This window comes from Geospiza fortis, unplaced genomic scaffold (genome assembly GCF_000277835.1).
Source record: "Geospiza fortis unplaced genomic scaffold, GeoFor_1.0 scaffold456, whole genome shotgun sequence".
Taxonomy (NCBI): domain Eukaryota; kingdom Metazoa; phylum Chordata; class Aves; order Passeriformes; family Thraupidae; genus Geospiza; species Geospiza fortis.
This window is the reverse complement of record NW_005054462.1, coordinates 1,085,996-1,098,013: the sequence shown is the minus strand read 5'-3', so window position 1 is coordinate 1,098,013 and position 12,018 is coordinate 1,085,996. Positions and strand designations below refer to the sequence as shown.

The 12,018-nt window shown below is 38.9% G+C and overlaps 1 protein-coding gene across 1 annotated transcript in view; it reads right to left on the bottom strand.

Annotated features, from left to right (window-relative positions):
- The window catches only part of LOC102043201 (phosphoglucomutase-like protein 5), a 79,069-nt gene that overhangs the window by 52,533 nt on the left and 14,518 nt on the right, over positions 1-12,018 (bottom strand). The window contains exons 4-7 of the mRNA XM_014309879.2: positions 11,727-11,873; positions 7,592-7,717; positions 5,330-5,520; positions 4,279-4,433 (exon numbers count right to left, since the gene is read on the bottom strand). Coding sequence (XP_014165354.1) covers positions 4,279-4,433; positions 5,330-5,520; positions 7,592-7,717; positions 11,727-11,873 — 619 coding nt within the window. The remainder of the gene's footprint in view (positions 1-4,278; positions 4,434-5,329; positions 5,521-7,591; positions 7,718-11,726; positions 11,874-12,018) is intronic.

Sequence of the window (12,018 nt, the reverse complement as noted above, 5' to 3'; positions counted from 1 at the left end):
ATAACTTGAACAAAGCACAGTCACAAAGTGAATGCAGTATGAACCATGCAGAAAGACATATTTATGACTTGGAGAAGCCTTAAACTCAATAGTAAAGCGTGTCCATGCAGGGAAAAAGAAACACACGCTACCTATTCCAGCACAAAATTTTTCAGATTACCAACAACACAGAAGAAATGCACAAGAACAGACAGACAAAAAAATCCATGCAGGATTTGTATGTTAAGAATTCAAGGAAATAATGACAAAGGCACAAGTGCGATGTGGGGTGTTGTGGCCTGAGGTACGTATTTGAAGAAAAAGAGAAGATGCTGAATGGGAAGGAAGTGGGATAAGAGAAACAGGAGAAAAACATGGGAATGTGAAAGGTAAGAGAGAGCACAAAGATTGACAAAAAGGCAGTGTTTAACAAAAGAAGAGAAGAAATTAAACACGTAAGAACAAGAAGGAGGGAGGGAAGGAAGGAGGGAAGGAAGGAGGCAGGGAGGGAGGCAGGGAGGGAGGGAGTTCATGATCTTACTGGTCTTTTCCAACCTAAAAGTTTCTCTGACATAAGCAAAACTTCTTGGTGTGCTTCAGACAAAATGGACCACACTCTAAACCACACTGTTTCTTGCTGCCAGGGGCAGCCTCCTTAAGGCAGATTGGTTAGAGCTCATACCATCTCTGCCCTCCATGACAACAGGAAGTAAACAAGCCAGAACATTTATTGTCACCACAGCCCCCCTTAGAAGCTGTCTCTAGATGATCAGACAACAAAGACAATCAGCAGATTGTCAGAACACTGATGTGTGGAAGTTGCATTAAGAGACAGGCTCACAGAAGTAAAGTGGCTGGGTACAGCACAGTAAGGTGCTTAGCTTTGCCCAGGCAAAGTGTAATGAAAGCACTTACATGCTGTTGAAAGAACCTTGCTGTGCAAACAACATATCAGATGCTAGTCTGAGAATACAGTAGTATTCTCTCAGAAACCTTTTTCTCCAGTACCACCTTGACTGCTATTTTATACACACACCCAATTTTGTATTTCCTATAGAAACAATTTTTATTCACCCTTGTGATTCTCATTTTGTACACTGTTAGCTAACATCTCAGTATTTCATTTCCTTTCCTGTTATGCAGGCATCAGATAAATCAGAATACAAGGATATGAAACAAGAATAGTTTTTTGAACAGGGAATACAGGTTCACATTCCCCAAAACAAAAAGAACACCAGCCTATGAGCACATATTGCCAGAGAATTGAAGTCTGGAGACATACTGCCACAATCCTGTTGATGTTGGAGCATATTAAAGCAGATGTTTCCTGTCAAGTGTTATCCTCTCCCTACAGTCCACACCAGTATATTCCAGCAGTCACTTCAGGCAAATACATGCAACACTGGTTAAATATTTTGAGTGAATTCTCTTGTAATTCACTGCTCCATTTGTTAATGCCATATCCCTAAGCAACATTTAGAGTATTTTGGATTATTGCTTCCTTCTTTTTAAGTTTAATAATGCCCTTTGAAAAAGTCTTAAGCAACACGTTATGCACACAAGTGGAAAAGGAATAGATTTTCTAAATCCCTAAGTTATTGTGAATAATTTGTTTTTCTTTAATAGAACTAAGGAGAAGTTCCAGCTCTATTATTTAGGCTAAACTGTGACCACACAATATGGACACACCATACAAAGAGATGGTTTTCATTTGCTGTCTAGCACAGACTTCAGGGAAGATGTCTGTGACCTCAGAAGACAGAAGCCAAGTGGGCAGGAATTGATCCAGTTCTCCCACAGGAGAGCCACTCTTATTACCAAGGTTCAGAAGCAGACCAAAGCTCAGTGAACCTCCAAGGAAGTTCCAAGCATGTATGATGCTTTTTACAGTGTTCTAATCCATGCAGTCAGCCCACACCCACCCAACCAGGGACAGATAAGGACCTACTGAGAGCTTAGGGGACAGGATTAAAGGGAGAGCAGTGACTGGAGACATTACAGGGTCTGCCACAGGGCACCTGACCAGGAAGACCAAATGGATAAAGGCCTCTACAAACAGATAGGAGCAGCCTCACCTTCACAGGCCCTGGTGCTCATGGGGGCTTTCAATCACCCTGGTATCTGTTGAACGGACAACACAGGGGGATGTTTACAACCCAGGAGTTCCTGGAGTGCATGGATGAATTTTTTTTTCTTCAGGTGACAGGGGAGCTAACAAGGAGACATCCTAAGCTGAACCTTGATTTCACCACAACAAGGAGCTGGAGTGGAATGTGAAGTGCCCTGACCATGAAATGGTGGAATGCAACATCCTCAGGGAAGTGAGGAGAGCACTCATCAAGCTCACTAGCCTGGACTTCAGGAGAGCAGGCTTTGGTCTCTTCAAGGACCTGCTTGATAGAGTGCCATGGGACAAAGCCCAGGAGGAAGGAAGGGCCCAAGAAAGCTAGGTGACATTCAAGGATCACTTCCTACAGGCTTGACAGAGATGAATCCCAATGAAGAGGAAGTAATGCAAAAACTACAGGAAGCCTGTGTGAATGAACAAGTTGCTCCTGGACAAACTTAAACACAAGAAGAAGGCCTAGAGAAGGTAGAAGCAGGGACAGGTAACCTGTGAGGAATACTGATTAATTGTCCAAGTAGCTGGAGATAACGCTAGGAAAGCAAAAGCTCTGATAGAATTAAATCTGGCCATTAAATCTGGGATGTCAAAAGCAACAAGAATAGTTTCTATAGGTACACTGGTTCCTATAGAAAGGAAGACTAGGAAAAATGTGGACTCTCTCCAGAAAGAAACAGGACCACCTGGTTTACTGAGGACAAGGAGAAGGCTGAGGAACTCAGTGGCAGCTTTGCCTCAGTCCTTACCAGCCACAGTGCTCCAGCCACACTGCCTGAGTTGCACAACCAGTGGAAGGCATCCCTGCCCATGGCAGAGGGGCTGGAACCACATGATATCTGTGTGAAAACTGCACAATCTACACTGAACTACATGACAACATGGAACCCCTAAGTCTTCAAGAAAACAAGGAGAATCACAAAACAAAATAAAAAAATTAAATAAATCAAGTGTCCTGGATACAGACTGAAAACTTCATAACAATAAATATTTGTAAGAATGGAAGGGAAAATACTTAAGTCCTTCCATCATTATCAGTTGCTCAGTTTTATTTAATAATCAGGGTTAGCTCCACAAAACTAAATAAGGCAGTAATCACCATGAAACAATCTTTGTGCCAGAAGGTCAAGTAAACATCGCAAAGAATATAATTCAAACAGTCACAGAGTATTGACGGGGACTTGAGTTCATGCTTTCTGACATATTTATCAAACTTTATGAAAAGCAGATAGAAAAACATGTTTAAATGTCACTGTTTCTTCAGTTCCTACAGAAATGCAGATATGGTGTTTACATACAAAATGAATTCTACTTATATCGTATTTCAATATAACGATAAGGAGATTTTTTTGACTGCTGAACAGAATAAACAAAACACACCAAACACTGACCTAACAGTATTTCCTTAAAGTGGACTATCTACCCACAAGTAAGGAATATATCCTCAAAGACTCTGTCAATCATTAGAGGGACCTGCAAAGTCTGAATTTAGTAATGCCTCAAAACTTCCTGAATAGGCAAACTGTAGATACTACCTACCATTCACTTTAAAATTACTATTTCCTGATTAGACACATTTAAGCAGATCACTCTTTTCATAGTAAAGCTATGCAGCCAGATGAATTGAGACACAACTGATTTAGCCAAAGCTTTTCCAAACAGAATATATTAATGCAATAATATGTTATCATCTTGTTTTGATATTTACAGTAATCTGAGGCCTGGATGAAACTTTTTCAAAATTCAGCTGCTAACACAAGATATTTTCTCAGTCAGAGGAGGGTTTTGATTTTTTGTACTGAATTATTACTTCATCTTTTTTAAAATTCCACGACTTTCATAAAAAGGGCTGCCAGATTAGGCTGTAAAGCATTATTTAATAATAAAAAGAATAAAGTTTAATGGAAGAATACAGTGAAATACTGGTACATTAGATTTACCAATTTACTTCCTCTCCAAACTGAATTAAACTCTTCTAATGCAAGTAAAAACAGGAAAAATTAGTCTAGGTAAAACCAAAATCTTGTCAAAACAAGTTTAAAAAATAAAGCACATAAAGATTGGGAAAATTAGAAGCTCTTATCAAAAGACTTCACAATTTTGGAATTGCTATGTAATAAAAAGAAGAGGTAACTAATGCAATGATCAAGGTGATACAAATAAATACTTTATCTTACTTGTCCAGAGCTGTGCTGGTAGGCATGCTCCTGCCAAATCCTCGGACACCCATCTGACAAAAGTATGGAATGCAAGACAGATTGGCAGCAATTATAGCCAGTGAATCTGACGCATTAACAAAGAAACCATTTTGGCCAAGGATCATGTAGCGGTCCTGGAGAAGAAAACAAATTTAAAATAGCATCCTAAATTCCATGTATTGAGGACACCTAATTTCTTTTCCTAGATCCACTGGAGGTAGAGAGAAAAAGAACAGGCTTTGGGTAATTCACATCCCTCTCTCGGCATAAAAATTCACTGGAATCATCCTGGCATGTTTATAATCTCACTATCACACAATCACTCCCTCCTGCCTTGCAAATCAAAGCTCCAGATCAATTTCTAGCTTCTGCCTCCTACGTGTCACTTCAGCAGCTCTGTTTCTGCCAAGAGAATGCTTGTGTAGGAGATCTTTTTGCCAATGGCACACACTATTATGGGAGTAGGAGAGTGTTTTGTGTTTACTGAGAATAGAAAACAGCTTTTGTTCTTCAGAACCTTTTCATCTTTCTCCCACCTTGTCAGGGCAGAAAGCTCTTTTGTAATACAATGCTTTTTATTATGGTGATAAAACGACGTTAAAAAATTAAAATAAACAGGGGTTATGACTCAGTGCTTTGTTTAGCTAAAAAGCCCTTGATTCATTATGCTAACCAAAAAGGACTTAATATTGTTACTGTTTACTGTGACAAGTCTGTATCATCTATATGCTGTGTGCTCCTAACCAAGGAAAAAAGTGTTACACCAGCGCAGGACAAAACCAGCCTGATACTTAAATAATTCTCATCCTGCCTCCAAAATCTGCTTGATTTCAGTCATCTGCAGAGAAAAATTACAACATATGTGTCTGATTTATGGGTTGCAAATGTTACCATCTGTACCTGAAAGTAATACAACTTTCAGCTTCAATGGGTTACTGAAAACCAGATAAATTATACTTACAAGTCCCATATCTGACCCCAGACACAATAACAACCACGGTGGAACCTCAGGACAGATCTAAATACTTACTCCATCAGCATCAAAAGCTGCTCCAAATCCATACTCGCCACCTTTCATAGCCTCCAGCAAGGCAGTTGCATATGTTAAATTTGGATCAGGGGGCTGTCCACCAAAATCCTCCAGAGGAATACAGTTGATGGCAGAATTCGCAGGAGCTCCCAATTCATCACACAAGATTCTTCTCACATAGGGTCCCATAACTGTGAAAACAGAAATCTGCCATGCAATCACAAAAGCATATGCTTGACATTTAAATTTTTCACAGTACTGTGGACATTGCATACAAAACATAATTTCAGCAATTCTATGCATCTGTCCTTGCAACAACCCCCAAACTATTATTTCACAGAGGAATATGTGATTGTCCTCAAAGTAAGTAACTAATCAGTATGAAAATAATCAATTCAACATGAAAATCAAAATGGTGGAAGACACAGAGGTTTTTTTACAGATTATTAAGTAAAGAAATTATCATACAGATAAAGGAGTTTTTCTCACTAAAATAAATAATAAAAAACCACTATTCTATGTGTTTAAATAACACATAATAGCAAGGAAAGTTAACAGTAGGTGAATATCTATGGGAAATACACCTACCTTAAGATTCCAATTCATGTGAAAATTGCAATAGATTTGTCCACTGAAGAATTTTACTACATTTTAGTTGCTACCATGCAGAGAATAAATTAAAATTTTCTCAAAACTAACCCCAAAACACTTCTTTGTTTTGTTAAAGATATGACCAACTAAAACCCCATGCTGTCACATACCATAATTATTACCTGCATTTGGTGACTGAAAGGTCACTACCTGTGCACTCTGCATCCCTGATGCAGGTGTGAACAGGTCACTCAGAGGTAAAAAATGCATGAGTGACTGCTCTCTCTTTCTCCTACCTTACTCCTAAATCTTGCTAATTGGAGCAGCAGAGACCTGAGGTAAAACTGTGTGAGTGAAACCTGTTTTCATGAAAATGTAGATGTTAATTCCATAAAATATACCATGATTCAGATTGTTATCTAAAGTGGACTCCTATCAAATTACTCTTTTTTCTGCCAGTGTTAAACTACCAGCATGTACCGCCATAAAAATACATTCCACTTGTATACACTTAATCTACATGTACTTTAAATTATAGATACCCATCTCTCCACCAAAATGCAAGGTCATAAAGCCAATTCTCTGCCACCTTGCAAATAAAGTAAACAAGCTAAGTTCTTTAAAATGTTTGTGATGCATCAGTTTTTCCAACCCTAAACAGACCATGCATCTTTTTGACAACATGGAAAAATTCTGAATGGTCAGTAACAGACCTGAACATGAGAGCTCCAAGGTATTTTAGTAATATTCTCTCCAGTATAGTATACAACAAGGGGCAGAGCCTTCCTCACTGCTCCCTCTGCACTGCTAAAGGACACCACCTGCCCTTTTGACACAGTCTGGCAAAACTGGGCGTTCAGAGCTATCACGCTGTACTAGATAAAATGCTTTACAGAAGTTTTCTAAGTCTGTCCAGCTCCTTTTATGGGGCTGTTTTTGTAATCTCATTAAAGAATGAAACCTGGTTTGCTTGACATAATCTGTTTTCCATAAGATAATGCTGAACAGTCTTTCTCACGCTTCTATCCTTCAACTCATTATCTGCAGCAATCCTTATTTATATATTCATAATGTAGCCTAAAATAGATCTTATCCTGGTTTGTGTTTCTCCAAGTGACACAGCTTATATTTTTTTAATATCAGTACACCATTGATCCCCTTGCTGTCTTCTATGTCAACTTGTCCACATTCTCTGAAATTTGCTCAATTTAACATTAGTGAGACAGAGGTCTGAGCTAACTCTTTAATTTATTTATTCAGACTTTACTAGTTTTATACCATTTAAAATATCCTCTTAGTTGAGACTGCCTTGTAACCTCCTCAGTCACTGGACACTGCAATACACTTCATCACCCTGTCACAGCAAGATTACCTCATCCTGCTTGCTTCCAATGCAGAAAGAAAATTTTTATTGGACACATATGTCCTTACTTATTTATCAAGTAAGATAAATCTCTTTGCCTGGTAAGAAATATAACCCATGACTAAGACTGCCTTTGTTGTTAGTATAAGGTTCAAATCCTTCCTTATTACCCTTAGCTTCTATTACATAAAAGTCCAACATTTATATGCTGTATGTTATTGGGAAACCATTGCAGTGTACAGCTTTTATTGGGAAGTTATTTCAGTGTACCTACTGAAGTTCTGTCCCAATAGCACTTAAGTCCGTACCTCCATTCATGGCATCAATCCTTATTTTAATCTGATTGGGTCCAGTCAGCAAATTTCTGATGGCATTGAAGTCAAAAATACTTCGAAGGAGATTGAGGTAGATTTCAACGGAATCCACAATTTCCACTAGAAAAATCACACCAAAAAAAGTGACTACAGTTCACCCAAGTGAAGTTATTTCTTCCAGCTCTCTTCCACCCAACAGAACTAAAGTCAGCGCACACAACCCCCATATCACACGGCTTTGCTTTGAAAAGAGGAAGAGTCTAAGGCTCCCTCTGCCTTCAGTGTGGCTATTATCAAGCTTTAAGCCTTGAAAAGATCAACAGCTTTGCCTGCCAAAAGACTCTAGAGATAATATAAGTTGACAGCTCCTATTTCACTGAAGACATTCATGAGTGTACCTTACATCAAAGTAAACTCTTAATAGATCATGCACTAAACCACTGAAAAACTTTGCAAGCTATATAGATGTATTTTCAGAGGAAAAGGATGTTCATGGCAAGTTGACACCACTCAACTTCTACCTGACAGCAGTATCTATCTGCATGATTCCTTCAAGAGAGACATACAATCTATTTTCTAAATTCTGGCACCAGGAGTACCTGTGTTCAGTTTGTTGTAGATGGACAACAAACTATACTTTCGCATTGTAGATCTCATTGATTTAGGAAAGCAAAGGCTCAGATACAACATCGGTGTTTTTGCTAAGATCTTGATAACTTGAAATTTAAATTCATAAAAGGAGAGCACTACAGTTTTTCTAGTTCTTGTGGATGTAAAACATTAAAGAAAAATGAAAATAAGTCTGTAACCAAACAACTGTCATAAGCCATGCTTCTCCGTCATCTTGGAGTTAATTACTTTTCCTGATCAAATTAAAAAGCACATGTTATACAGATGTCTTTTCATCTGGTTAAATGAGTATCTTGAAATATTTTACTTATAAGTTAAATTATTATTTAGAATCTTATCCAATTCTGCTCAGAAACACTGACCTCACACTAATGCTCTTCTTTAGAGTAACATGAAAATGACAGACATTTTTTGAGCCTGAGAAAAACACTTACAACAGATTCTGACAATATGCTTGAAGAAACAAAAAATGGTTCTCAAGGCTGAAAAATTATCTGTAAAACCTACTTGAGAAAGAGTCAAAACTACACTATATGCTGGAAGTTTTAAACACTTACTAGGATTATATTATTTGTCTTCTATGCTCTGATCCTAACAGCATTTCAGTAAGCCCTAAGTTTTACACATATGAACAAATGTGGCAGCTCTGGTGGAGCTGCTCACACATGTGAATACAAAGCACATGAGGGATTAAAGTCTAAAAATTATTTTAACTCCTGCCAAACCCAACCTCAGTTGTTCCAGCACCTCTTGATTCACAGAGGGTTGGATTCTTGTAGCCTTGATTCACAGAAGTTAGTTCATACAACTGAAGAAAAAGCAGAAGTTTCAAATGCATAATAGAGTATCTTAAATTACTTTTTCGATTATTTTCATTCTTTCTGCACCTTCAATCTGCATTGAAATCTGTGTAAACTATATTTATTCATGCTCTTATAAGCCAACTGCATTGTTTCACTAGAGTTCCCTGATAGCTCTACTCTCTCAGGCTGATGTATTCTTGGAAGATGTAATTGGAAATTTTTTTTTTTCTTAGAAAAACATAGAGAAAACCTGCAAATATTTGTATGCACTTTTATACATATTTAGGGAGGGAGGAGTGTCTCTTTTTGTTTGCCTAAAAAAGCCAAAGATGTTCTTTACAATAAAATAAAATACCCCAATGAAATCCAAATTTAAAGACTTTTTTTAAATGAAAAACTTTATTGTCTCAAAATTTGAAGTTTGGGTGAAAAACAAAATGGTTTTAATTCTAGGGCATCGGGAATGCAGAAAGTTCTTGAGGCTGCATAGAGTTTTACAGTATTTGAAATATATGAAATATACACTAATTTTGAAATACATATCAGGACCCCTTAATTTGTTTTTGACTCCTTCAAGAAAACAGCTGTGTTAGATAACTTTAAATCAATTGTAAGCATAAAAGTATTCACTATGCCTAAAATTAAACACGTGCTTAAGCAATCCCTTTACATTTGGAGTCACTGGATGTACAAATCCCATAACTTTTCAGAAAGTGTGAAGAAAAATGAATAAACTGAGAGTCTCACTTACTCTTTTATCAATTAGACTTCGATAAGCAAACCATTCCTAGACCAAAAAGGTTTGTGTTTGGTATTTAACTACTAGCAAGCATACATTTAGCAAAGATATTTGGCTGAAAGATGAGGCCTGATGCACTTAAAAGTCTGTAACTCAGAGTCCTGAAATGCAAAACAAACATAATGCTTACCTATAAATGCACACAGCATTGGAGACAAGCAAAAGGAGTTGGAAACCATGGTGCATTTAGAAAACTATGACCTAACTGCAATCACAGAAACGTGGGACATGAGCTACATGACTGGAGCACTGCAGCTGAGGGTTACAAGCCTTTCAGAAGAGACAGGCTGGGTCTTTTTAGACAGACAGGAGGGGTGGGGGTGTTGTGCTCAATGTCAAGGGCTTTTGAAGGGTCAGATTGTCAAGAGCTGCCTCTGAGAAACAGCCATAAACAAACTGAGATCCTGTGGGTGAAAATCAAGAAGCAGATCAACACAGGGCTCTGTGGTTGGCCACCTGACACGGGGAGTCTCTTGGTGAGACCTTTTGCTTTATTAAAAAAAGCTCAAACTCTACCCCCATTGGCAACATCAAACTTCACTGCAATTTCTCCTCCAGGTTTCCTGGGACAGTGGCTAGCTGTTAGAATAATCCCAGGAGCTGCTTTGATCTTTCAGATGATATGTGATAGACCAGCTTCATCTATCTAGCCATCTTTAAGGTTTTTGACACTGTACCACATGGCATAACATCCAATATCTCTGAATTGGAGAGACATCTGATGACATCTGATCTGATGGATGGACTATTCAATGGAAAAGCAGTTTGCCGGATGGACAAAGCCAGATTGTTGTGGTCAGTGACTCTATGTCCAGGTGGAAGCCAGTGAGGAGTGGGTTCCCTCAGGGCTCTTGGTCTTGGGACCAGTCAGTCCCTTCAATATCTTCACCAATGACACCAGCAGGGACATGGAGTGCTCCTTCAGCAGGTTTGCAGATGACAAAGCTGAGTGGTGCAGCTGACACAACAGAGGGAAGGGAACAAGCTTGAGAAGTGGATGTGTGAGAATCTCCTGAGGTTGCACAAGTCCAAGCATGAAGTGCTGCACCTGGGTCAGGGCAGTTCCAGACGCAGGTACAGACTGGGAGAAGAACTCACTGAGAGCAGCTCTGCCGAGAAGGACTTGAGGGTTCTTGGGAGTGAAAAGCTGGGCATGACCCACAGCTCAGAAAGCCAGTAGTGTCCTGAGCTTCATCCAGAGCAGTGTGGGCAGCAGGGCCAGGGAGGGGATTCTGCCCCTCTGCTCTGCTCAGACCCCACCTGCAGGGCTGCATCACCTCTGGGGTTCTCAGTAACAGAAAGACATGGACCTGTTGGAGCAGGCCCAAGGGAGTGCCACAAAGATGATCAGAGGGATGGAGAACCACTCCTAAGAGGAGGCTGAGAGATCTGGGATTGTTCAGCATGGAGAAGGTTCTGAAGAGAACTTACAGCTGCCTTCCAGTACCAAAAAGGCAGCTGAGAATTTTGAAACAGGCAAACAATGTTATGGCATGGGGGAAGGGTTTTAAACTGAAGGAGAAGAAATTTACATTAGATTTTAAGAAAAAATTCTTTACTATGAGGGTGGTGACATCCTTGAACAGGTTGCCCAAAGAAGCTGTGGATGCCCCATACCTGAAAGTGTTCAAGGCAAGGTTGGATGGAACTCTGAGCAACCTGGTCTAATGAAAGGTCTCCCTGCCCCTGACAGCACAGTTGGAACAAGATGATCCTGAAGGTACTTTCCACCACAAACCATTCTATGTTTCTATACTGCCTTGTATTTTGATAATTTTTAGTAAGGCATCTTGGAAGAACTGAAGTTCTGCTTATATAATTATCCATTATAATTCTGCAGCAATACTAATATTTACACTCAATGCATTTAGCATGAGTAAAAGCACACACTTGATACCTCGGAAAGGTTTGAATTTGTTCTCCAGATCAAATTCTTGTCTTCCTGGGCGTGATAAATCCACTCTGAGATCAGGACAAATTGCATATTCCTCCAAGGTTTTGCTGATTTGATAGATTTTTTCTGAAACTATATCTGGAGCAGGTCCTATAATAGAAAATAATGTGGTGGGTCATTTCGTTTAAATGAAGATTTCCTATTTTAAAAATGAGTGCTATAGCAAACATTTTTCTGAATACATTTGAGTTACTATGGAATAAAGAAAAACAAAATACTGTGGTAAATAAGGTCT